The following is a 27115-nucleotide window of genomic DNA, read 5'->3' as shown; positions in this document are numbered from 1 at the left end:
CTATAGGTAGCAAGCAACGCTAAAAGGGATTGCAAACGGGTCAGCATAACTCTAGCCAAGCAAAAAATTGTTTTATTTAAAAAACAAATAGTATTTATGAGCAGCAAACACATTCCTCACACACTAGTGGCGTATTTCCTCCAACGTTTTAATGAAAAGGTGCCTCTCGGTCCCAAAACACACGAGGAGACTTGTGGGAGGAGTGATGATGACGTAGCCCACTCTATGTGCTTTCGGTAGCCTGACTGTGTCGAGACTGAGGAGAAATCCACACATTACATCCCTGACCACCCGCTGGCCAGCCAGATCTGAACACAATCAGACCACAAAGCAACTTTTGAGCATCTAGACGTGTCTTTTTTCAGTGCGATCTTCGTATTCTGATAGCAGAAGTAGCATGTAAGTATCAAGTGTAGACACAACCACAGAGACAGATGGAGAGAGAGAGAGAGACGAGAGAGGAGAGAGACAGAGCTACACTTCCGAACCTCCTGCCAAATGTATGACCACATTGGGGACACATTTCTTACAGATCACACAGACCCACAAATAATTTGAAAACAAATCAAACATAGATAAACTCCCATATCTGTTAGGTGAAATACCTCAGTGTGCAATTACAGCAGCAAGATTTGTGTCCTGTTTCCATGAGAAAAGGGCAACCAGTGGAACACAAAGAACATTGTAAATACAACCTATATGCATCTGTTCATTTGTTTTCCCTTTCATACTTCAACTACTTGCACATTGTTACAACACTGTACAGTACATAGCCAATAATATAACATTTGAAATGTCTATTATTTTAAAACTTGTGACTGTAATGTTTACTTTTGGCAATGCAAACATGTTTCTCATGCCAATTAAGCCCTTTGAATTTAATGAGAGAGAGAGAGAGACACACACACACACACACACACACACACACACACACACACACACACACACACACACATACACACACATACACACACATACACACACACACACACACACACACACACACACACACACACACACACACCTGGTAGTCCCATCCACCAAACTCCCAAGTGTGAAACAGAGAATACTCAGGGGGTATGCTGATTTGGCATAGAGAAGACTTAACCCACTATATTAAATTAGTCAAACAGGAGCATTTTACCTCTGGCTAGAAATTAAAAAGGAAATTCTCTCTACAGAGAAAAATGTCCTCATGTGTGCTACCTATATCCCCCAATATAATCCCCATACTTTAATGATGACAGCTTCTCCATCCTGGATGGGGAGATCAACCATTTCCAGGCCCAGGGACATGTACAAGACTGTGGCGACCCAAACTGGACAAGAACTTGACACTCTCAGCACACAGCGGGACAAACACCTACCTGGAGGTGACAGCATTCCCTCTCCAATATACCCCCCCTAGACACAACTACGACAAAACAACCAACAAAAACTCCTGCAGCTTTGTCGCATGCTTGGTTAATGGTAGACTTCGAGGGGACTCCTACGGTAGGTACACCTACAGCTCATCCCTTTGCAGAAGTAATGTAGATTACTTTATCACTGACCTCAACCCAGAGTCTCTCAGAGCGTTCACAGTCAGCCCACTGACACTATCAGATCACAGCAAAATCACAGTCTACTTGAACAGAGCAATACTCAATCTTGAGGCATCAAAGCCAGAGAAACTCCAAAATATTAAGGAATGCTACAGATGCAAGGAAAGTAGTGTAGAAACATACCCACAAACAATTAGGCAACAACAAATTCAATCCCTTTTAGACAACTTCCTGGACAAAACATTTCACTGTAATAGTGAAGGTGTAAACTTGGCAGTAGAAAGCCTAAACAGTATATTTGATATATTTCCAGCTTCCCTATCAAATCAAAAAAAATTCAAGCAGACAACCTAAAAAAATGAACAATAATGACGAATGGATTGATGAAGGCAATAAACTAACATAGAAAACCTTGGCCTACACCTTCACTATTGAAAAACACAAAAACATTACAGAAATACACTAAGAAAAAAGAAGGAACAGTACATCAGAAACCAGCTCAATGTAATTGAAGAAGCCACAGAAAATCAGAATACACTAAACCAGTGGTTTCCCAAACTTTTTATAGTCCCGTACCTCTTCAAACATTCAACCTCCAGCTGTGTACCCCCTCTAGCACCAGGGTCAGCGCACTCTCAAATGTTGTTTTTTGCCATCATTGTAAGCCTGCCACACACACACACACACACACACACTATATTTATTAAACATAAGAATGTGTATGAGTTTTGGTCACAACCCGGCTCGTGGGAAGTGACAAAGAGCTCTTATAGGACCAGGGCACAAATAATCATCAATAATATTGCTCTTTATTTAGCCATCTTACATATAAAACCTTATTTGTTCATCAAAAATGGTGAATAACTCACCACAGGTTAATGAGAAGGGTGTGCTTGAAAGGACATCCATAGCTCTGCAATGTTGGGTTGTATTGGAGAGAGTCTCAGTCTTACATCATTTTCCACACACAGTCTGTGCCTGTATTTAGTTGTCATGCTAGCGAGGGCCGAGAATCCACTCTCACATACGTATGTGGTTGCAAAGGGCATCAGTGTCTTAACTGCGCGATTTGGCAGGAAACTCTGAGCGCAGTCCAATCCAAAAATTCTGGCAGTGGCTTTTGATTAAATACAATTTTCACAGAACCGCTTGTTGCAATTTCGATGAGGCTTATTTTCCAAATTGTCATGTCTGCGCAAGAGTGAAGGTTTCCCGCGAGAGAATAACAGTTATTGTGATTGGATGTTAATAATTTGACTAGGCTACCTGTATTTGACATTGTGTTGTTATTTCGCTGAACACTAAATGGTTTAATTTTAAAATCAAAATGTAACCTTAATTTAACTAGGCAAGTCAGTTAAGAACAAATTCTTATTTACAATGACGGCCTACACCAGCCAAACCCGGCCAGTGGGGCAGTTGTGCGCCGCCCTATGGGACTCCCAATCAAAGCCGGTTGTGATACAGCCTGGATTTGAACCAGGGTGTCTGTAGTAAGGCCTGTGGTGTTGATGGTACCCTAAATTAAATGATAAAATATACAGACCACAAATTCCAAATTGGTTATAGTCTTTAACATCCTCCTCAGCTCTGGCATCTTTGCCAATATTTGGAACCAAGGACTGATCACCCCAATCCACAGAAGTGATTGACTAACAAACCTAAATATAAGCAAAGTCTTCTCATGCTTTGTTGATTTCTTTCCACATGGCCATGGGGTGAGACAAGGATGCAGCTTGAGCCCCAACCTCTTCAAGATATATATCAACAAATTGGCACAGGCACTAGAATACTGCAGCATCCGGCATCACCCTACTAGAATCTGAAGTCAAATGTCTACGGTTTGCTGATGATCTGGTTCAGCAGCACCTAGCTCTTCTGCACAGATTCTGTCAGACCTGGGCCATGAGAGTGAATCTCAGTAAGACAAAAATAACAGTGTTCCAAAAAATGTCCAGTTACCAGGACCACAAATACAAATTCCATCTAGACACTGTTGCCTTAGAGCACACAAAAGACTATAGCTACCTTGGCCTAAACATCAGCACCACAGGTAACTTCCACAAAGCTGCGAATGATCTGAGAAACGAGGCAAGAAGGGCGTTCCATACCATCAAAATTGTAAAACTAACAATGACTCAATAATCCATGCATTCTGGGAATGCTATGAAGTCCAAAAGTTATGGGCGGAGTTAGAAATTTGGCAGAAGTATTACAATATCAATTTAATTATAATCTGTCTGCATATTTGAAGACATGACATACAGTGAGGGAAAAAAGTATTTGATCCCCTGCTGATTTTGTACGTTTGCCCACTGACAAAGAAATGATCAGTCTATAATTTTAATGGTAGGTTTATTTGAACAGTGAGAGACAGAATAACAACAACAACAAATCCAGAAAAACGCATGTCAAAAATGTTATAAAATGATTTGCATTTTAATGAGGGAAATAAGTATTTGACCCCCTCTCAATCAGAAAGATTTCAGGCTCCCAGGTGTCTTTTATACAGGTAACGAGCTGAGATTAGGAGCACACTCTTAAAGGGAGTGCTCCTAATCTCAGTTTGTTACCTGTATAAAAGACACCTGTCCACAGAAGCAATCAATCAATCAGATTCCAAACTCTCCACCATGACCAAGACCAAAGAGCTCTCCAAGGATGTCAGGGACAAGATTGTAGACCTACACAAGGCTGGAATGGGCTACAAGGCCATCGCCAAGCAGCTTGGTGAGAAGGTGACAACAGTTGGTGCGATTATTTGCAAATGGAAGCACAAAAGAACTGTCAATCTCCCTCAGCCTGGGGCTCCATGCAAGATCTCACATCGTGGAGTTGCAATGATCATGAGAACGGTGAGGAATCAGCCCAGAACTACACGGGAGGATCTTGTCAATGATCTCAAGGCAGCTGGGACCATAGTCACCAAGAAAACAATTGGTAACACACTACGCCGTGAAGGACTGAAATCCTGCAGCGCCCGCAAGGTCCCCCTGCTCAAGAAAGCACATATCCATGCCCGTCTGAAGTTTGCCAATGAACATCTGAATGATTCAGAGGACAACTGGGTGAAAGTGTTGTGGTCAGATGAGACCAAAATGGAGCTCTTTGGCATCAACTCAACTCGCCATGTTTGGAGGAGGAATGCTGCCTATGACCCCAAGAACACCATCCCCACCGTCAAACATGGAGGTGGAAACATTATGCTTTGGGGGTGTTTTTCCGCTAAGAGGACAGGACAACTTCACCGCATCAAAGGGACGATGGACGGGGCCATGTACTGTCAAATCTTGGGTGAGAACCTCCTTCCCTCAGTCAGGGCATTGAAAATGGGTCGTGGATGGGTATTCCAGCATGACAATGACCCAAAACCCACAGCCAAGGCAACAAAGGAGTGGCTCAAGAAGAAGCACATTAAGGTCCTGGAGTGGCCTAGCCAGTCTCCAGACCTTAATCCCATAGAAAATCTGTGGAGGGAGCTGAAGGTTCGAGTTGCCAAACGTCAGCCTCGAAACCTTAATGACTTGGAGAAGATCTGCAAAGAGGAGTGGGACAAAATCCCTCCTGAGATGTGTGCAAACCTGGTGGCCAACTACAAGAAACATCTGACCTCTGATTGCCAACAACGGTTTTGCCACCAAGTACTGAGTCATGTTTTGCAGAGGGGTAAAATATCTATTTCCCTCATTAAAATGCAAATCATTTTATAACATTTTTGACATGCGTTTTTCAGGATTTTTTTGTTGTTATTCTGTCTCTCACTGTTCAAATTAACCTACCATTAAAATTATAGACTGATCATTTCTTTGTCAGTGGGCAAACGTACAAAATCAGCAGGGGATCAAATACTTTTTTCGAGATACCCGATGGGTTGGACGATACTTTTCTTGTCAATCTTCTTGAAAAAAAAGTATACTTTAAAACTGTAAGCCAACCAATCCTCCATTGTTAAAAGAATGGAAAGGTCAAATGCTTTATTATCTAAATGTTAAAAGTGTGTGGGTGACGGAAAGAAACTAAATAGTGCAGTTTGAGACCATGTGCAACGAGTGATATGGGCGCTGGAGATGGGGGTGTGAACAGGTGGGTCGGGCAGGGGTGAATGTTGTGAGCCAGCTACTGGTAGCTGATAGAGAGCTTGTTTCTACGGGCCAGCTACTGGTAGCAGATAGAGAGCTTGTTCCTACGGGCCAGCTACTGGTAGCAGATAGAGAGCTTGTTCCTACGGGCCAGCTACTGGTAGCAGATAGAGAGCTTGTTCCTACGGGCCAGCTACTGGTAGCAGATAGAGAGCTTGTTCCTACGGGCCAGCTACTGGTAGCAGATAGAGAGCTTGTTCCTACGGGCCAGCTACTGGTAGCAGATAGAGAGCTTGTTCCTACGGGCCAGCTACTGGTAGCAGATAGAGAGCTTGTTCCTACGGGCCAGCTACTGGTAGCAGATAGGGAGCTTGTTCCTACGGGCCAGCTACTGGTAGCAGATAGAGAGATCTTGCTTTCATTGTAGTGAGATGATACTCAGTCCCATGTATTACACCTCCCTCGTGGAGACTGCTGGAGGAAGGCAGAAATAAGACTCTCCTAACTACCTTTGTGGATTATCCACAAGGCATGCTCAGCATAATGCTAGCAAGTAATGCCTCCGATGAATAACAAGCACCCTCATATATGCCTACTGACTAGCGTGTGCAAAAAGAGACAATGGCTATGTCTGAAATCTGTCTTGCATACTATTTACTAAAACTACATGCTGTGTAATAATTGTACTACATAATATTTAGAAAAGCACTGTTTAGTAAAAACGAAAGCAGAAACAAATAACACACTAGGCTCATCCATACTGAGAATGCCTCATTAATGCACAATTGTGTTGATTCCTTCCATTCGTAAATCCTGGCATATAAAGCAAGCTCAATTTAACCAATTTCACATACTATAAAAGTCTGTTTTTGCATACCCAAAATCCCTACTATTTAGAACGCAAGTACGGATATTCGGACATAGCCACGATCTCTTCACGTTGCTGTCTCACTATGGCCAATATTAAGTAGGCTAGACCTAGTCTACGTCCCAAATGGCACCCTATTCCCTATATATTGCAGTACTTTTTGAGGCCTATGAGCCCTGGCAAACAGTAGTGCTCTAAAGGAATAGGCCGTCATTTGGAAAGCAGACCTTGTGCAGCAGCGGATTGCCTCAATTACGAGGCTGGCTAATTTACACGCAAAATCACAGCTGTCCAGTAGAATGAGCCTGAACAGGCCAGACAGCCAGCCATCACCTTAGGTACTGACTGACTTAAATCACTTCCTTTCTCTGCCTGACAGCAGCAGTACAGGAGCCTATTACTCCTCCTTGCAATGGGAGGTCAACCCCCCCTCCCTCCCTACATGAACAGGTCATAACCCTTGGCAAAATAATATTGAATTACAGGAAATAAGCTGTAAAAATGTCAAATTCTCTCAGCCTCACTGCAAAATGTGAAGAATAGCACGATTAGATTGAAAATTGAAAATATTTCTCTCTGCCCCATGGCAGTGTGTATAGAATTGCTGGAAATTAGCTTTAGAAATGCACAATTCTAAATGTGTAGAATATTAATAGATTAGCTATAAAACTGCACATTTCTGTTTAGCCCCATTGCAAAACGTATAGAATAGGAGGAAGTTAGCAGCTTCTCCCCCCCAAAAAAAATCCCTTGCTCAGGCAGTGCCTCCTGTCCACCTTATTCTCTTAAATTGCTACTGTACTGCTCAACAAATTCAACAACTGCACCAGTGAGAGCATCTTGACTGGTTGCATCACTGCTTGGTATGGCAACTGCTTGGTATCCGACTAGCAAGGCACTACAGAGGGCAGTGCGTACGAGCTCCCTGCCACCCAGGACCTCTATACCAGGCGGTGTCAGAGGAAGCCCCTACAAATTGATAAAGACTCCAGCCACCCAAGTCATAGACTGTTCTCTCTGCTATTCACGGAAAGCGGTACCTATGCATCAAGTCTGGAACCGACAGGACCCTGAACAGCTTCTACCCCCAAGCCATTAGACTGCCAAATAGCTACCTGGACTATCTGCATTGACCATTTTTACTTCACTGCCTAAAGTCAGACGCTCTCCTTCTTACACACCTTAGCTAGGCTATAGGAGTATACTGCCAGCTATCCAACTGCTGTCCATAGTCCAACTACTATTTTACACCAATATGGGTGAAACACTTTCCCACAGCTTTGAGACTGCAGAAATATCTGGATGTTATCACAGTCTGAAGACTAACTGAGCCAGGTTAACGAGGATACCTTTATATCAATTGCTTTTGAAACAGTCTCACTCCACGCTTGTATAGTAACCCTGACTGGCTGTGGGTGTCATTGTTAGAGCCCAACCGATATGGGATTTTTGGGTCCGTTAACGATTTTAAGGAGGAAAAAGTGACCAATTACCAATATATTGTTTTTCAGAGGTGGACTGAAAAACATACCTTTTCTTGGATCGCGTGTGCGCCTAAGTTGAAAAATGTAGGAGCACACAAAGACATTTGGGAGCACAATGAAAAATATTTGAGGTAATAAAGCTAGAATCCTTCATTTTTCTAGGAGTACTGGTGCTCTGAAATACAATTTGCACAGCAAAATATTTAGGCACATATGCAAGTAAAATGGTGGCACTGTGGAGCCCTGTAATGTCACTACTAGATGTCAGCATTTTGTATTAGTAGATTCACAACAGTGCTTTACAACAGTCAAAGGTCATGTAAAGAAACACTTTATGGCAACATCGCAATGAGAGCTTGTTATGACCATTCTAATTATACCTCAGGTGGTTGTGACCGTAATGTAACAACCACACGCAAGATGCTCATTCTGACAATGTTTTCTTACTGAAACCATAATGTCAATTACAGTGTTATCCAATACAAAATGTACTGGCTATATATTATTTCAACTGCAAATGGCATGCGCTGATGACTGAAAATATGAATGCAGCAAAATTAGAATGTGATGAGGACAGGGCTGCTTGCTTGGTGAAGTGTACTTTTGATTATTTACCTATTGAAATACGATGTGGCTAGCTACTCACCGTCAAACCACCACACCCACTCTGGAAGGCTTACATCGGTAGGCCGATAATATTGGACGATTATATTGGTTAATCGATTTATCTAGTCATCGTTTGCTAAGTAAGATGTCGGTTAGCTGAGGGCGTCACGGGGATATCAGAACTGTTAATTACACAAGGAAGCCCTCTCACAGGAAGAGAAGACAAGAGCGAGTCAGGGAGCATGATGTAGTTATGGGTCAGTACAGGGTCTAGTACGTCCTAACTAACAAGCTCCTTATTGGGGTCAGTACAGGGTCTAGACGTTCTAACTAACAAGCTCCTTATTGGGGTCAGTACAGGGTCTAGACGTTCTAACTAACAAGCTCCTTATTGGGGTCAGTACAGGGTCTAGTACGTTCTAACTAACAAGCTCCTTATTGGGGTCAGTACAGGGGGGCTAGAACCCTAACTAACAAGCTCCTTATTGGGGTCAGTACAGGGTCTAGTACGTCCTAACTAACAAGCTCCTTATTGGGGTCAGTACAGGGTCTAGTACGTCCTAACTAACAAGCTCCTTATTGGGGTCAGTATGGGGGCTAGACGTCCTAACTAACAAGCTCCTTATTGGGGTCAGTACAGGGGGCTAGACGTCCTAACCAACAAGCTCCTTATTGGGGTCAGTACAGGGGGCTAGACATTCTAACCAACAAGCTCCTTATTGGGGTCAGGACAGGGGGCTAGACGTTCTAACCAACAAGCTCCTTATTGGGGTCAGTACAGGGGGCTAGACGTCCTAACTAACAAGCTCCTTATTGGGGTCAGTACAGGGTCTAGACGTCCTAACTAACAAGCTCCTTATTGGGGTCAGTACAGGGTCTAGTATGTCCTAACTAACAAGCTCCTTATTGGGGTCAGTACAAGGGTCTAGTACGTTCTAACCAACAAGCTCCTTATTGGGGTCAGTACAGGGTCTAGTACGTCCTAACTAACAAGCTCCTTATTGGGGTCAGTACAGGGGGCTAGACGTTCTAACTAACAAGCTCCTTATTGGGGTCAGTACAGGGTCTAGTACGTTCTACCCAACAAGCTCCTTATTGGGGTCAGTACAGGGGGCTAGACGTCCTAACTAACAAGCTCCTTATTGGGGTCAGTACAGGGTCTAGTACGTTCTAACTAACAAGCTCCTTATTGGGGGCAGTACAGGGTCTAGACGTTCTAACTAACAAGCTCCTTATTGGGGTCAGTACAGGGTCTAGTACATTCTAAATAACAAGCTCCTTATTGGGGGCAGTACAGGGTCTAGTACATTCTAACTAACAAGCTCCTTATTGGGGTCAGGACAGGGGGCTAGACGTCCTAACTAACAAGCTCCTTATTGGGGTCAGTACAGGGTCTAGTACGTCCTAACTAACAAGCTCCTTATTAGGGTCAGGACAGGGGGCTAGACGTTCTAACTAACAAGCTCCTTATTGGGGTCAGGACAGGGTCTAGTACGTCCTAACTAACAAGCTCCTTATTGGGGTCAGTACAGGGTCTAGTACGTCCTAACTAACAAGCTCCTTATTGGGGTCAGGACAGGGGTCTAGACGTTCTAACTAACACGCTCCTTATTGGGGTCAGTACAGGGTCTAGTACGTTCTAACTAACAAGCTCCTTATTGGGGTCAGTACAGGGTCTAGTACGTTCTAACTAACAAGCTCCTTATTGGGGTCAGTACAGGGGGCTAGACGTCCTAACTAACAAGCTCCTTATTGGGGTCAGTACAGGGGGCTAGACGTCCTAACCAACAAGCTCCTTATTGGGGTCAGGACTGGGGGCTAAACGTTCTAACTAACACGCTCCTTATTGGGGTCAGTACAGGGGGCTAAACGTTCTAACCAACAAGCTCCTTATTGGGGTCAGTACAGGGTCTAGTACGTCCTAACTAACAAGCTCCTTATTGGGGTCAGTACAGGGTCTAGTACGTTCTAACCAACAAGCTCCTTATTGGGGTCAGTACAGGGGGCTAGACGTCCTAACCAACAAGCTCCTTATTGGGGTCAGTACAGGGGGCTAAACGTTCTAACTAACTGTGGAAGGAAGGAAGCTTCTAGAGAGAGGAGCTGGTATGAGGTCACAGCAACCCCTCTGTGATGTGATTAACATAGCAGCTTGTGATGGACGTGGTGTGTGTGTGTGTGTGTGTGTGCGCGCATTGTATAGCAACTTGGAGATGAGCTGCAGCATAACAATAACAACAGCTTATTTCAGTGTCACATCTTTTATCTCCCGCACCGTCTATTTAATCAACAAAGTTTTGAGCTGAGGGCCTTTAAATATGCAGCGACTGTGGCACTACAAACGGAATCCATTTGAATGGGATCTCAGCGTGACAGAGGAGTTTAGAGGAGATGGAGTAGATATACACCCCATCTTCTGGATGGTTAACTGGACCTGTTCTGTCATTTCTTGATTTCTTCTTTTGATTTGGGCTCCCGAGTGGCGCAGCGGTCTTAGGCACTGCATCGCAGTGCAAGAAGTGTCACTACAGTCCCTGGTTCGAATCCAGGCTGTATCACATCCGGCTGTGATTGGGAGTCCCATAGGGCGGTGCACAATTGGCCCAGCGTCATCCGGGTTTGGCCGGGGTAGGCCGTCATTATAAATAAGAATTTGATCTTAACTGACTTGCCTAGTTAAATAAAGGTTAAATGTAAAAAAATATATATTTGTGTATTTGTATTTGATTTGCAAGACACATAATCCACTGTTGGAGTTAGTTACATTTAGTTAGTAGCATTTCACCGCACCTGTTGCAACACACCAGCAAATCTGTGTGCGCGACCAATAAACTATGACGTAGGTGTGACAGGAAGATAGATGGAAGGTAGTTCGTTAGAGAAGGAGCAATGGTAGGGGGTTGTTGGTCGGGTTGTGTCTTCTGAGAAGGGTAACACAGCAGTGAGACACAATCAACACAATCAAGGCCTCAGGAGAGCCAGCAGATCCGACCAGCTTGCTTACAATTGCACTATGGCTGATGCTACTTAGCATGAGGAGGAAAAGGACCGTTTTCTTCTCTGTGTAACAGTTGGGATAAATGGGACAATTCGGAGTACAACGCATTTCTCATCTCTGGATTGAGGTACATATTCCGAGCCATATCTCACGCTAGCGTCTTAATCTACACAGAAAGTCTGTCTGACCCTAGTGTAGCTGTAAGCAAGTGGTTTGGATCTGCTGGCTATGCCTCAGGGATGAGTTTTACCATTAAGATACAGTCTGAGGTTGAACACCAAAAACCTTAGTGGTGTGTATTGGTCATAAGTCATACGGACACATCGAATAGATTTAGGCCTAAATTTGGAGTTTGAAACACCAAATTACCCTTTTACAAGGGATCTTAAATATATCTGGAATTCTAAAGCAAGTCCAATGCATAGTACATGTTCAACCCCATGTCTCTGGGGTCAAGCGTGTGCCATTTATCAAAAAGTAAAATGTTGGGGTTTTCAGGCACGGAGCCCTGCTTCATAGTGAGCCAATTCCCAGAGGATCAATACATGACCATACCTGTTAGCAGCAGACCACCACCGATGAGAGTAGTATAGGGCCTCGTTCTGATAAATCAGTTTCTTTGGTTCAATAACACAGAGAAAGCAGAGAAAGGTTTAGCAAAGTACCCCAGGTCTACCTATAGTTCAGTCTCCTTAACGCAGTGAGATTTATCCTACGTTCTCAGTCCGGACATCTACCAAACGCAATGTAAGGCTGATGGCATTAAGCTCTCACACAATTTAAAGTGCCCTCCTTTTTAGGGGTTCTTTGAGTTGTAGAGGGGGTTCTTTCAGTTGTAGAGATGAGAAAGGCTGGTGGAAGACAGTCATGGTTCATGCTAGTTTAAAGAACACACGTAAGTGCTCGTTTAGATTTTAGAACGAACATTGAGAAGCAGGCAAGGTATTAAGAAAACCATGTGAGTGCTTCGCAATCGCTACTTCTACACTGAATGACAATTTCCACATTTATGACGCACGTAGCACTTTTTAGACTAGGGCTACCACGTTTCCCTCCCCTGCAACAGTATCTATCTACCAGGTTTCCCTCCCCTGCAACAGTATCTATCTACCATGTTTCCCCCCCTGCAGCAGTATCTATCTACCACGTTTCCCTCCCCTGCAACAGTATCTATCTACCAGGTTTCCCTCCCCTGCAGCAGTATCTATCTACCAGGTTTCCCTCCCCTGCAGCAGTATCTATCTACCAGGTTTCCCTCCCCTGCAGCAGTATCTATCTACCATGTTTCCCTCCCCTGCAGCAGTATCTCCCATGTTTCCCTCCCCTGCAGCAGTATCTCCCATGTTTCCTCCCCTGCAGCAGTATCTCCCATGTTTCCTCCCCTGCAGCAGTATCTCCCATGTTTCCCTCCCCTGCAGCAGTATCTCCCATGTTTCCTCCCCTGCAGCAGTATCTCCCATGTTTCCTCCCCTGCAGCAGTATCTCCCATGTTTCCTCCCCTGCAGCAGTATCTCCCATGTTTCCTCCCCTGCAGCAGTATCTCCCATGTTTCCCTCCCCTGCAGCAGTATCTCCCATGTTTCCTCCCCTGCAGCAGTATCTCCCATGTTTCCTCCCCTGCAGCAGTATCTCCCATGTTTCCTCCCCTGCAGCAGTATCTATCTCCCTCTCAGAGCAGGGGGGAAGAGGGTGAATGGTGCTTCAAAAGGTACATTATTAGTATAAAAGTGGTTTTGGGACTAGAGAGGTTCATTCAGACGGGCAGTGATGCCAGAGAGATTAGAGACTTACCTTTAACGTTCTGGTAGGGGCCCAGCCCGTGCCGTCGATAGAGTGCTCCCGCAACAAACTGGGGAAACAGAAACAAGTAGAAATCAAAATCTCCATCATCATATTGGATATCACTGTGGGAGAAAAAAAATAATCTACATTTAAATAGTCTAGTACTACTGCCAGACATTTTCTTCCATGACACCCTCACTTGTGATTGGTTGCTCATTAAATGATTGGAAATCCCAAAAGAAAGTGAGCCAGCCAAGCATCTAGGGGTGTTTCTCAATATGCATACTACCGTGGTCCAAGCACAGCACGGGAGGGTCAGAGCGTGAGTCCAAATCAAAGTATGTGAAATGGAGCACAGAGGGAAATTCTGGGATGCGTACTCCGTTTGTACATATTTCAAAGAAACGGAAAGTATGCCAAGAAATTTGACGTAGCCACATAACAAACGTTGCAAAATGTATTGAAAACAAATGGCAGAGATTATTTGAGCTGAAGCGAATTAAATGAAGTGTCAATGAGTGTGTGGCGATGTGAGAAGTGAATTACCTCAAACAGATCTCCCCCGTCTCGGCAATGTTGGGGTGCCATATTCTGGTCTGGCATTTAACTTTGGGAGGCTGGAGAGAAACATGGGACAACCACCCGTTAGCATAGGATTCATCTCGTCCACCCGTCAGCTCTCTCTTGAGCCTGGGGAAGAGGTGAGGACCAATTGTATTGCAAGGTTTGACTAGAATGGAACACATACACTAACCAGACAGTTTATTAGGTACACCACCCCGCTCACGAAAATGGATCGCTCCTACAAACAGTGAGTTACGTGGTCGTGGCTTGCTATATAAAGCAGGCAGACAGGCATCGGGGCATTCAGTTACTGTTGGATTGAACGTTAGCCTGGGCAAAACGAGTGACCTAAGCGACTTGAAGTGTGGTATGATTGTCGGTGCCAAGCATGCCGGTTCCAGTATCTCAGAAACGGCTGACCTCCTGGGCTTCGCACGCACGACAGTGACTAGGGTTAACCAAGAATGGAGCGACAAACAAAAAACATGCAGTCAGTGGCAGTCCTCAGGGCAAAAACAGCTCGTTGATGAGAGAGGTTGAAGAAGAATGGCAGTAATCATGCAAGCTAACAGTCGGGCCAAAAACAGAAATAACGGCACAGTTCAACAGTGGTGTGAACGGCATCTCAGAACGCACAACTTGTTGATCCTTGTCACCCAATAGAGAATCTTTGGTCCAATCTGCAGAAACTGCACGATGCCATCGCGTCAGCATGGCAACGTTACTGACACCTTGTAGAGCGCCCCGAAGAACTCGGGCTGTTCTGGAGGCAAAGGGGGGTCCGACCAGTACTAGATGGGTGTACCTAATAAACTGGACAGTGAGTGTAGGTTCCCCTGAGGCAAACTACCATCCACAAACAAAACACAGCATAGCTGAGGAGAGTAGTACTGAAACTCTTCAAAAAGAACCCCTGTACATTTTCTCCCCCAGACAAACAAAAAACAAACAAGAAAAACACACCCAAAAAAGTAGTCGTCTGATTCTTTAACTTTGTTTATTTATAAATCATATGTCAGCCTTAGACCTGATTAGTGTTCCTGAGAACTGTGAGATGAGAACGGCACGGTGGCAGAGAAACAAAGCTTTCTAATAAATAGTACAGAGAGAGAATTAGACGTGTCAGTCTACCATAGTTGATCAAAGAGACCTTGAACCAACTGATAATGTAATAACTGACAATGTAATAGCTGCTAATAATGTTAACTTCTGCGTTTATAATGTAATAAATTGCCAATAATGTAATACATATGCTAAACGCTTAGCGCAATAACGTTTTTGTGCATAATGTAATTATTTACTTTTAAAATACAGAAATACAGCCGGTATACTGCAAAACGCAGCATCATATGATGCAAAATGCATAATACGGCTGTATTTCTGTATTTTGAAAGTTATATATCCTGTTGGGGATAGGGGGCAGTATTTGCACGGCCGGATAAAAAACGTACCCGATTTAATCTGGTTACTACTCCTGCCCAGTAACTAGAATATGCATATAATTGTTTGATTTGGATAGAAAACATCCTAAAGTTTCTAAAACTGTTTGAATGGTGTCTGTGAGTATAACAGAACTCATATGGCAGGCCAAAACCTGAGAAGATTCCAAACAAGAAGCGCCCTCTCTGACCATTTCTTGGCCTTCTTTGTCATCTCTATCCAAAACAAAGGATCTCTGCTGTAACGTGACACTTTCTAAGGCTCCCATAGGCTCTCAGAAGGCGCCAGAACGTTGAATGATGACTCTGCAGTTACTGGCTGAAAAACAGTAGCGCATTTGGTAAGTGGTCGATCTGAGAACAATGAGACGGGTGCGCGCGTGCACGTGAAGAGTCCATTTTCTTCTTTGAGTCTTTGAACGAAAACAACTTCTCCCGGCCGGAATATTATTGCTATTTTACGATAAAAATGGCATAAAAATTTATTTTAAACAGCGTTTGACATGCTTCGAAGTACGGTAATGGAATATTTTGAAATTTTGTCACGATATGCGCCGGCGCGTCACCCTTCGGATAGTGTCTTTAACGCACGAACAAAACGCCGCTATTTGGATATAACTATGGATTATTTGGAACCAAACCAACATTTGTTGTTTAAGTAGAAGTCCTGGGAGTGCATTCTGACGAAGAACAGCAAAGGTAATCCAATTTTTCTAATAGTAAATCTGAGTTTGGTGAGTACCAAACTTGGTGGGTGTCAAAATAGCTAGCCTGTGATGGCCGGGCTATCTACTCAGAATATTGCAAAATGTGCTTTCACCGAAAAGCTATTTTAAAATCGGACACCGTGATTGCATAAAGGAGTTCTGTATCTATAATTCTTAAAATAATTGTTATGTTTTTTGTGAACGTTTATCGTGAGTAATTTAGTAAATTCACCGGAAGTGTTCGGTGGGAATGCTAGTCACATGCTAGTCACATGCTAATGTAAAAAGCTGGTTTTTGATATAAATATGAACTTTATTGAACAAAACATGCATGTATTGTATAACATAATGTCCTAGGAGTGTCATCTGGTGAAGAACATCAAAGGTTAGTGCTGCATTTAGCTGTGGTTTTGTTTTTTGTGACATTATATGCTAGCTTGAAAAATGGGTGTGTGATTATTTCTGGCTGGGTCCCCTGCTGACATAATCTAATGTTTTGCTTTCGTTGTAAAGCCTTTTTGAAATGGGACAGTGTGGTTAGATTAACGAGAGTCTTGTCTTTAAAATGGTGTAAAATAGTCATATGTTTGAGAAATTGAAGTAATAGCATTTCTAAGGTATTTGAATATCGCGCCACGGGATTCCACTGGCTGTTGACTAGGGTGGGACGCAAACGTCCCACCTAGCCCAGAGAGGATATCTTGAAAACTTGATTGCTGACATGCAAAACAATGGACTGATGAAAAGAACATCAAAAGATAGTTAGAATTTCCTTAAATGGTTCACATTGGACTTTTCCAAAAACACCACTCTCTCCTCCCTTAAATTTCCCAAATGAAGCCCTTTTTAGAAACGTGCACTATCTGAAGTATTCCATAAAAGAGACATTTCAAAAGATATTTAGGCCTAGCAGTACCTACTGGCATGGAATGAAAAACTTGCTGAATCCCAACTCAAGACTAGAGTACTCTGCATGAAACTTCTGCTCTCTCTTAATATTGTTTATGCTAGGCTGTCAAGCCAGTTAAAAATATTCACTAACTAAGGTAAACTGGAGAGAGAAAAAGGAGTGAATATTTACTCAGAGACAAGAGTCACTGACTCAAAACCACAAGAGGGTAGAACACATTTCAAACGCTGCTTGTTAGGGGGAGGTAGTTCCAGAAACATTGGAATGGTTTAGTCGGCTTCCTCACTGGTTGGTCCAGATTCAGTTTTTTTCCCTGTTCTCTTCTTTAGTCCCAAAATGGATTTGAGATAACCTTATATTTTGTAGTCTGTAACTATGCTCTTTCATTCCCCAGTATTTAGTGCTAATGAGGCCAGTCCTGGCTAAGAACATCTATAAATTATAGATTTATACAGTAGAGTGTACTGTTCTTTCCATTGCCACCCATACCATCATCTTATACCATTATCAAATGCCTCAGTTTAATACCTTACCAATGGCTAAGAAGGCTTAGGAAAACCCCCATTATATTTTACTATTCAAGGCTGGGATCAAGACATTACACAATTTAGAAAAACTGTAAAATAATCTCATATTGTTTTAACCTCTCTGTACAATATTGCGGTGCAGTTTGCTATAATCAAATAAAATGTTATTCATCACATGCTTGGTAAACAAGAGGTGTGGACTAACAGTGAAATGCTTACTGACTGGCCCTTCCCAACAACACAGAGAGAAAGACAATAGATCAATAACCAACAGTAAATCATGTAACAATAAAATGTATAATAAAATACACACAGAGTAATGATAACGTGGCTATATATAAGGGGTACCAGTACCGAGTATGTGCAGGAGTACGAGGTAATTGAGGTAGTTATGTACATATAACTAGGAATAAAGTGACAGACAGCAGCAGCAGCATGTGATCAAAATAATGCAAAAAGGGTCAATGTAAATAGTTAACCGAGAAGCTACCGGACTAACTATTTAGCAGTCTTATGACATGGGGGTAGAAGCTATTCAGGGTCCTGCTGGTTCCAGACTTTGCGCATCAGTATCACTTGCCGTGTGGTAGAAAAGAGAACAATCTATGACTTGGGTGGATGGAGCCTTTGACAATATTTAGGGCCTTCCTCTGACACCGACTGGTATAGAGGTCCTGGCAGGCAGGAAGCTTGGCACCAGTGATGTACTGAGCTGTATGCACTACCCTCTGTAGCGCTTTGCGGTTGGATGTCAAGCAGTTGCCATACCAGTGATGCAGCCAGTCAAGATGCTCTCAATGGTGCAGCTGGAGATCTGAGGGCCCGTGCCAAATCTTTTCAGCCTCCTGAGGGGGGAGAGGCGTTGTCGTGCCCTCTTCACGACTGTGTTGGTGTGTTTGATGTATAACGATATAATGGTTAGATGTTCTAATAAACGTAATGTGTTGGGTATGTAGGGCCTGGGTAAAAAAAAAAAAAAGCTGTCAGGTTCTTTATGGGTCTCTTTCAGGCAGTTTACTAGCTCTCATAAAAGCCTGATAAATCCATACAGGCAGGTGGTAAACACAGCCTTTACTGCCTGTCTAATTAACCTCCATTAAGATAAAGCACAGAGCATAAGGTTTTGGTATGAAGCGGGTTGTAAATTCAAATGATGACACACAAGAATGTGAGTGCATGTGTGTGTGTGTACTTGAGTGGGTGGGTGGGTGTGCGTGTGTGTGTGTAGTAAGACCACCAGTGTGAGGTGAGATAAAACTGCATCCAGGATGGATGGGTGGCAGATAAAGGAGAATGGAGGGATGGAGAGAAAAGGAAAGGCTGAGACTGTGTGGGGCTGTAACTCACCGTGTTAACTCCACCTAAACCTTCACGCTAGCCTGTTCAGGGAGAGGACTTTAACTCACTTTCTCCTGACAGGGACGTGGACAGCAGGCAAACTGGGACAGCGTAAATTACCCATGCTGCTGCTGTTCACAGGGTGCTTATCGCCACGAAACTACTGGTGTGCGTCCAAAATGGAGCCCTATTCCGTAAAGTGCACTACTTTTGACAAGAGCTTTAGCAATTGTATGTTTTGGCCACGAGGACATTCAAATGGAAGGGAGGATCTGACATAGATCCTGACCCTGAGCTGCCCTAGTGCAGCTGGACTGTATGATCGGAAGGCCTCTACCGTGTGAGGTTGATACAGTGCATTTGAAAAGTATTCAGACCCCTTGAATTTTTCCACATTGTTATGTTGCCTTATTCTAAAACTGATTAAAATTGTTTATTTTTCCTCATCAAATCAACACAATACCATATAATGACAAACCAAACATTTTTTTTTTTTTAGCTAATTTATTAAAAATAAAAACACTGAAATATCTAATTTACACAAGTATTCAGACGCTTTACTCAGTACTTTGTTGAAGCACCTTTGGCAGCGACTACAGCCTCGAGTCTTCTTTGGTATGACACTACAAGTTTGGCACACATGTATTTGGAGAGTTTCTCCTATTCTTCTCTGCAGATCCTCTCAAGCTCTGTCAGGTTGGATGGGGAGCGTTGCTGCACAGCTATTTTCAAGTCTCTCTAGAGGTGTTCGATCGGGTTCAAGTCTGGGCTCTGGCTGGGCCACTCAAGGACATTGAGAGAATTATATTTAAGCCACTCCTGTGCTGTCTTGGCTGTGTGCTTAGGGTCATTGTCCTGTTGGAAGGTGAACCTTCACCCCAGTCTGAGGTCCTGAATGCTCTGGAGCAGGTTTTCATCAAGGATCTCTCTGTACTTTGCGCCGTTCATCTTTGCCTTGATCCTGACGAGTCTCCCAGTCCCTGCTGCTGAAAAACATCCCCACAGCATGATGCTGCCACCACCATGCTTCACCGTAGGGATGGTGCCAGGTTTCCTCCAGATGTGACACTTGGCATTCAGGCTAAAGAGTTCAATCTTGGTTTCACCAGACCAGAGAATCTTGTTTCTCACGGTCTGAGAGTCTTTAGGTGCCTTTTGGCAAACTCCAAGCGGGCTGTCATGTGCCATTTACTGAGGAAGGCCTGATTGGTGGAGTGCTGCAGTGATGGTTGTCCTTCTGGAAGGTTCTCCCATCTCCACAGAAGAACGCTGGAGCTCTATCAGAGTGACCATTGGGTTCTTGGTCACCTCCCTGACCAAGACCCTTCTCCCTCGATTGCTCAGTTTGGCCAGGCGGCCAGCTCTAGGAAGTCTTGCTGGTTCCAAACTTCTTCCATTTAAGAATGATGGAGGCCACTGTGTTCTTGGGGACCTTCAGTGCTGCAGAATATTTTTGGTACCCTTGCTCAGATCTGTGCCTCGACACAATCCTGTCTCGGAGCTCTACGGACAATTCCTTAGACCTCATGGCTTGGTTTTTGCTCTGACATGCACTGTCATCTGTGGGACCTTATATATAGACAGGTGTGTGCCTTTCCAAATCATGTCCAATCAATTGAATTGACCAAAGGTGGACTCCAATCAAGTTGTAGAAACATCGGAAAGATGATAGGTCGCAGGTCGCACTTGTTCTCAACTAGCCTACCTGGTTAAATAAAGGTGAAATACAAATATAATAAAGATGATCACTGGAAACAGGATGCACCTGAGCTCAATTTCGAGTATCATAGCAAAGGGTCTGAATATTTACGTAAATAAGGTATTTCAGTTTATTTATTTTTTACATTTGCCAACATTTCTAAAAAACCTGTTTTCGCTTTGTCATTATGGGGTATTGTGTGCAGATTTATGAGGAAAAAAAATAAAATATTTAACCTGTTGGGGATAGGGGGCAGTATTTGCACGGCCGGATAAAAAACGTACCCGATTTAATCTGGTTACTACTTCTGCCCAGTAACTAGAATATGCATATAATTATTGGCTTTGGATAGAAAACACCCTAGTTTCTAAAACTGTTTGAATGGTGTCTGTGAGTATAACAGAACTCATATGGCAGGCAAAAACCTGAGAAGATTCCTTACAGGAAGTGGCCTGTCTGACCATTCCTTGAGCTTCTTGACTCTGTTTATTGAAGACTGAGGATCTTTGCTGTAACATGACACTTCCTACGGCTCCCATAGGCTCTCAGAAGGCGGGAAAAAGCTGAATGATGTAATTCCAGCCCCAGGCTGAAACACATTAGCGCTTTTGGCAAGTGCTCTATCAGAGGACAATGGGCTTAGGCGCGTGCACGAGTCGACCCCATGTTTTTATTTTCGTTCGTCTCTGAACTAAACAGAGATTCCCGGTCGGAATATTATCGCTTTTTTTACGAGAAAAATGGCATAAAAATTCATTTTAAACAGCGGTTGACATGCTTCGAAGTACGGTAATGGAATATTTAGAATTTTTTTGTCACGAAATGCGTCGTACGCGTAACCCTTATTTACCCTTTCGGATAGTGTCTTGAACGCACGAACAAAACGCCGCTATTTGGATATAACTATGGATTATTTGGGACCAAACCAACATTTGTTATTGAAGTAGAAGTCCTGGGAGTGCATTCTGACGAAGAACACCAAAGGTAATAACATTTTTCTTATAGTAAATCTGACTTTGGTGAGTGCTAAACTTGCTGGGTGTCTAAATAGCTAGCCCTGTGTTGCCGGGCTATCTACTTAGAATATTGCAAAATGTGCTTTCACCGAAAAGCTATTTTAAAAATCGGACACCGCGATTGCATAAAGGAGTTCTGTATCTATAATTCTTAAAATAATTGTTATGCTTTTTGTGAACGTTTATCGTGAGTAATTTAGTAAATTCACCGGAGGTTTGCGGGGGGTATGCTAGTTCTGAACGTCACATGCTAATGTAAAAAGCTGTTTTTTTATATAAATATGAACTTGATTGAACAAAACATGCATGTATTGTATAACATAATGTCCTAGGTGTGTCATCTGATGAAGATCAAAGGTTAGTGCTGCATTTAGCTGTGGTTTGGGTTTATGTGACATTATATGCTAGCTTGAAAAATGGGTGTCTGATTATTTCTGGCTGGGTACTCTGCTGACATAATCTAATGTTTTGCTTTCGCTGTAAAGCCTTTTTGAAATCGGACAGTGTGGTTAGATTAACGAGAGTCTTGTCTTTAAAATGGTGTAAAATAGTCATATGTTTGAGAAATTGAAGTAATAGCATTTCTAAGGTATTTGAATAACGCGCCACAGGATTCCGCTGGCTGTTACGTAGGTGGGACGATTTCGTCCCGCCGACCCTAGAGAGGTTAATACATTTTTAAATAAGGCTGTAACGTAACAAAAATTCATGGGGTCTGAATACTTTCTGAATGCACTGTTTATTAGCCAATCTATATATCACTGTATAACACGCTGACCAGACCGCACGCCAACACGCTGACCAGACCGCACGCCAACACGCTGACCAGACCGCACACCAACACGCTGACCAGACCGCACGCCAACACGCTGACCAGACCGCACGCCAACACACTGACCAGACCGCACGCTAACAGAATTAGACATGGAAATGTATACCACTAAAGGACCAGTCTTCCTCTGCATCCCTCATCACCTGTTATCAGTAGCACCTCTATCTGACCCACACACACTAATGAGACATGACAGGACCACTTACCACCATGTTGTAGGCTTCAGGGACGTCTATTTCAAAATGGAACGTTCCACTCTGGTAGTAGCCTTCATCTGCAGATATATAGAGAGAGAGATACAGTGAGCAGCAGTGAGGTTTAGCTGGTGGAATTCTCAGCGGTTTCCCGGGGGGCTGTGTTGTTAGTCAGCAGAAGGATTCATGGCGGGGTCAGGCTCCCAGCGACAGGGTTTCAATGAGGAAGTGGTGGAAACATGAAATATGACCCTTTGGATCCCCTTGGCTCTCTATGGCCTCTTCCCACCTCTCCATACTGCTGAGGATTGAAAGCAAAAAGCTCAGGCTACAGCCAACTAGCAGGGATACAACCGCTCTCCCTAGGGGTTTCCCAAATGGCACCCTATAGGGCCTTGGTCAAAAATACTGCACTATTAAGGGAATAGGGTCCCATTTGGCATGGACCGCTCTCTCCCTGTAGCCTGTAGGGGGAGAGGCTCACACCGGTCACCAGCATGCTCTCTCTGTCAGTCAATGAAGGTGACCTCTCTGATACTTGTGGAAAATCTTCTAGTCTAATGCACTGGTTGAACAACCACGGCCCAGTAATGAGCTGCTCTCTAGGAACTGTCTCCAGCGGATATGGCTGTCTTAATTGGGATGACGGCCAATAAAGTCCTGTGTGATTCCAAGCCTTTATGGGTCTGTTACTGAGAGACGCCTATAAAACTAGAGCTGTTCCCTCCCTCTGGGGAAGGATGTCTCTTAACCCTGAACAGACCTGAGCAGAGGGAAACAGACTGGTCTAATTAGCAGCAGCTTGACACCAGATACATACATTATGAATCAGCCTTGGAACCCCTCTGAGAAAACACTGGTTCTGCTCTGATTAGTGCGGAGCGATTAACCAACGTATTTGTATTTTTTTATTTGTTATTAAACAACGAATTGACCAAGGTCGGTTCAATTACTTGAATTCCATTTAGTTTCTTTTTTTTTTTGTAAGTCCAACATGCCGTTTCTCTAGAGACAAAAATCGAATCATTCACAAGAGAAATCAACTCAAGAACTATCTGGGCTGAAGGGAGTTGTAGTTTTCATTAAGCAAATATTCAACCTAGTTCAGCACAGAAACATGGTAATTAACTACAATCACCATAATCCACTGTGCCATTTTTCCCGAATCAGAGACGAATCAAAGAGGAAGATGCGAAGGGAGAGGTTGGGGACAGCGACTCCTATTGTTAGGACATCAGAATCTCGTCATTGTATACAGATCTCTGTATGGATACACTTTTACGCATGAGAACTAGTAGAATGATTTTGCCAGACACCTTTCCAGCATACAGTACTTAGGCAGGGTAGCTAAATAGGATGACTATAGACAGTACAGTATGGGGAGCACATAATGTTAGATGGCCTGGAAGGCTGACTGCTACTGGCTGAGCAGAGATGACATGATTACATTATGGAATGAAAAATATTAAAGTTATCAAATAAAAACAAAGAAATATACACAACTGAAATGTTTTATTATTGCATAGTAATGTCCTATTTATGTCTACCCAATGTGGACCTGACAGAGACAATGGAATATTTTCAATGTTTTGGCAAATTAATGTTCACGACTTTTGGTTTTGCAATTTCCATTAAAAAGCTCTAAAAATCCCTGTAATGTCATTATTTCATGTTGAAATCCATGATTATTTAAACCCTTTAAAAAGGTGGAAATATTAGCTGCTTGCTTTAATAACTTTTTATATGTTGTGTTGTATTATTAACAAATGCACAAACAAAAATGGCTATATGGCCTTCAGAATGTGTACAACTTTACTGAGTAGAAAGACATGATTGTGAAATAAGAGGGCAATCTACCTGGGTAATAAAGCATGGACCAATGCAACCTCTTCAAACCTGGAGGTGTCTCAACCTAGCAGTTTGCTAAAAAGCTATAATTGTCCCATAATTGGTGATTTCCATGCAATTTCAGTGAGATATTGAGGTTGGCTGGTTTACAAATGACTTCAGTCACTGAAATCAGCAGGTCTGATCCCTTCACTCTCTGCACCAAAGCATGGACACATACTGAGGAGTCAGAGCAAGCAGGGGTGGAAAGCAGAGGCACCATGTCCTGATTCCAAGATGGCTAAGTAGCATGCTACTTGCTTGATGTCTACAGAGTGATCACTGCAGTCAGAAAGAGCTGCGCTAGCCTGGCACATGTTTGCTGGGTACAGGGGGCAGTACAGTTCACAGATGGCACAGCAGAGATCACAACAGTGAATGTGGTCTAGGGCAAATGAGTATTTAGTATTTATTAGGATCCCCATCAGCTGCTGACAAGGCAGCAGCTCATCTTCCTGGGGTCCAAACAGGAAGAAAACAGTACATTAACAATACATTATACATATGCACTTCACTCCATTACTACAAATGTACATTAATACAACATTACAATGTGTGGGTGTTTGCACATATGCGTGTGTGTCTCTTCACAGTTCGCATTGCGCTGTGAGGTGTTGTTTTACCTGTTTTTTAAATCTGATTTATTGCACGCTTGAGTTACTTGATATGGAATCGAGTTCCATGTTGTCATGGCTTTATTTTTCCCCAGAGTCTGTTCTGGACTTGGGGACTGTGAAGAGACATTTAAGGGCTAGCCGTGCTGCTCTGTTCTGGGCTAACTATAATTTGCTGTAAATTTAAGGGCTAGCCGTGCTGCTCTGTTCTGGGCTAACTGTAATTTTCTGTAAATTTAAGGGCCAGCCATGCTGCTCTAACTGGCACTTGACACACGCTGCATAACAGCAGAAGCCTACCAGATGCCTCCATTTAATACTCCATACAGTCAAAGATTAGACATGTCCTGAGATGTATTAATGACACTAAGCATGTTGTGAGAATGAGATGCTCTAAAATGTTCACCAACAATGCAGTGGTCTGATTCCTTGCAGTATATTAGCATCTCCAGAGAGAGACCGGCTTGATCTAAAATAAAACCAACACTGTTAACCAGCTGAATCATCTTTGTGAACATTGAATGTTGTAACTTTTCCACGTCCAGGTATTCCATAGACCTGATACTGTTGCCCGTGCTCATTCAAACCTATTTCACTGAGATGCAGGGCGGGATGCAGCAGAACCAGAGGGATCTGATGCTCTGAGCGAGCGATCAGCCCCCTAATCCTCCCTGGCCCACTATCAGGACAATAGTCTGTGTAGGCTGTTTACTGAGCCTGTGGAGGTTGAAGGAACTTGCTCTAGTCTCAAGCCTCGCTGAAAGCTGATCTAGTGTAGCACACACACACACACACACGTTCCCCGAATACCTCTATCTGGCGTAATAACACTTTCTCTCCCCATTCTCCACACAGATCAGGTTTCCTAACACAACTCAGGATTCTTGGAGAGACTGAATTCCACACACCCATTTCACACCACAACAACAACTGCTAGATGTGTACAGATATGACTGGGTACAGCACCACTCTTCAGGTCTACACCAATCTACACACTCCACTCCAGCACACTGGGCTCCCGAGTGGTGCAGCGGTCTAAGGCACTGCATCTCACTGCTAGAGGTGTCACTACAGTCCCTGGTTCGAACACAGGCTGTATCACATCCGGCCATGATTGGGAGTCCCATAGGGCCACGCACAATTGGCCCAGCGTTGTCCAAGTTTGGTCGGGGTAGGCCGTCATTGTAATTAAGAATGTGTTCCTAACTGATTTGCCTAGTTAAATAAAGGTTCAAAATCAACAAAAAATCGAAACATTGTACCAGTCATCACACAGAGGTTGGAACAAGCCCATCCAATTCCTGGCTTGTGTGTGTGATTCCTGCCTTTCCCTTGCAGATTTAGGCCAATACCCTCATCGTCAGCAGTCTATTTGACACAGTGGGTAAATATTGAACGACAGGCTAAATGTTGCGAGAATGAGGATGGCAAAGCCACAGGTCAGGCTGGGGGATAACAACACTATGGTGCTTCCTCTGCTCTGTCCGTGACTACTGTGTACTAATCACGTCGTTCCCACCAAAGGACCATTTAGGTCTGAGAGACACCACCATGTTCCTCAGAGTACTAGTCAAGCAGGACACACCACCATGTTCCTCAGAGTACTAGTCAATCAGGACACACCACCATGTTCCTCAGAGTACTAGTCAATCAGGACACACCACCATGTTCCTCAGAGTACTAGTCAATCAGGACACACCACCATGTTCCTCAGAGTACTAGTCAAGCAGGACACACCACCATGTTCCTCAGAGTACTAGTCAAGCAGGACACACCACCATGTTCCTCAGAGTACTAGTCAATCAGGACACACCACCATGTTCCTCAGAGTACTAGTCAATCAGGACACACCACCATGTTCCTCAGAGTACTAGTCAAGCAGGACACACCACCATGTTCCTCAGAGTACTAGTCAATCAGGACACACCACAGCTGCCAGATGGGTCTCTCTCTGTTAAGTGGAATAACTTCAGAATGTTCTCTGCTCTGAAAAGAGTAAATTATTCCAGCTGTCATGACTGGCCTGTG

General features: G+C 43.5%; 1 protein-coding gene across 2 annotated transcripts in view; it reads right to left on the bottom strand.

The window, feature by feature from the left end:
* The window catches only part of LOC106582389 (NEDD8-conjugating enzyme UBE2F), an 88022-nt gene that overhangs the window by 35094 nt on the left and 25813 nt on the right, over positions 1–27115 (bottom strand). For both annotated transcript variants that reach the window (XM_045704817.2, XM_014165456.3), the window contains 3 exons: positions 22599–22666; positions 13907–13977; positions 13370–13427 (listed from right to left, as the gene is read on the bottom strand). In XM_045704817.2, the coding sequence (XP_045560773.1) occupies positions 13370–13427; positions 13907–13977; positions 22599–22666 (197 nt within the window). The remainder of the gene's footprint in view (positions 1–13369; positions 13428–13906; positions 13978–22598; positions 22667–27115) is intronic.

This window comes from Salmo salar, chromosome 21 (genome assembly GCF_965601325.2).
Source record: "Salmo salar chromosome 21, fSalSal1, whole genome shotgun sequence".
In the NCBI taxonomy this organism is placed as follows: domain Eukaryota; kingdom Metazoa; phylum Chordata; class Actinopteri; order Salmoniformes; family Salmonidae; genus Salmo; species Salmo salar.
Note: the sequence above shows the minus strand (reverse complement) of the source record. Positions and strands in the feature narration are given on the sequence as shown.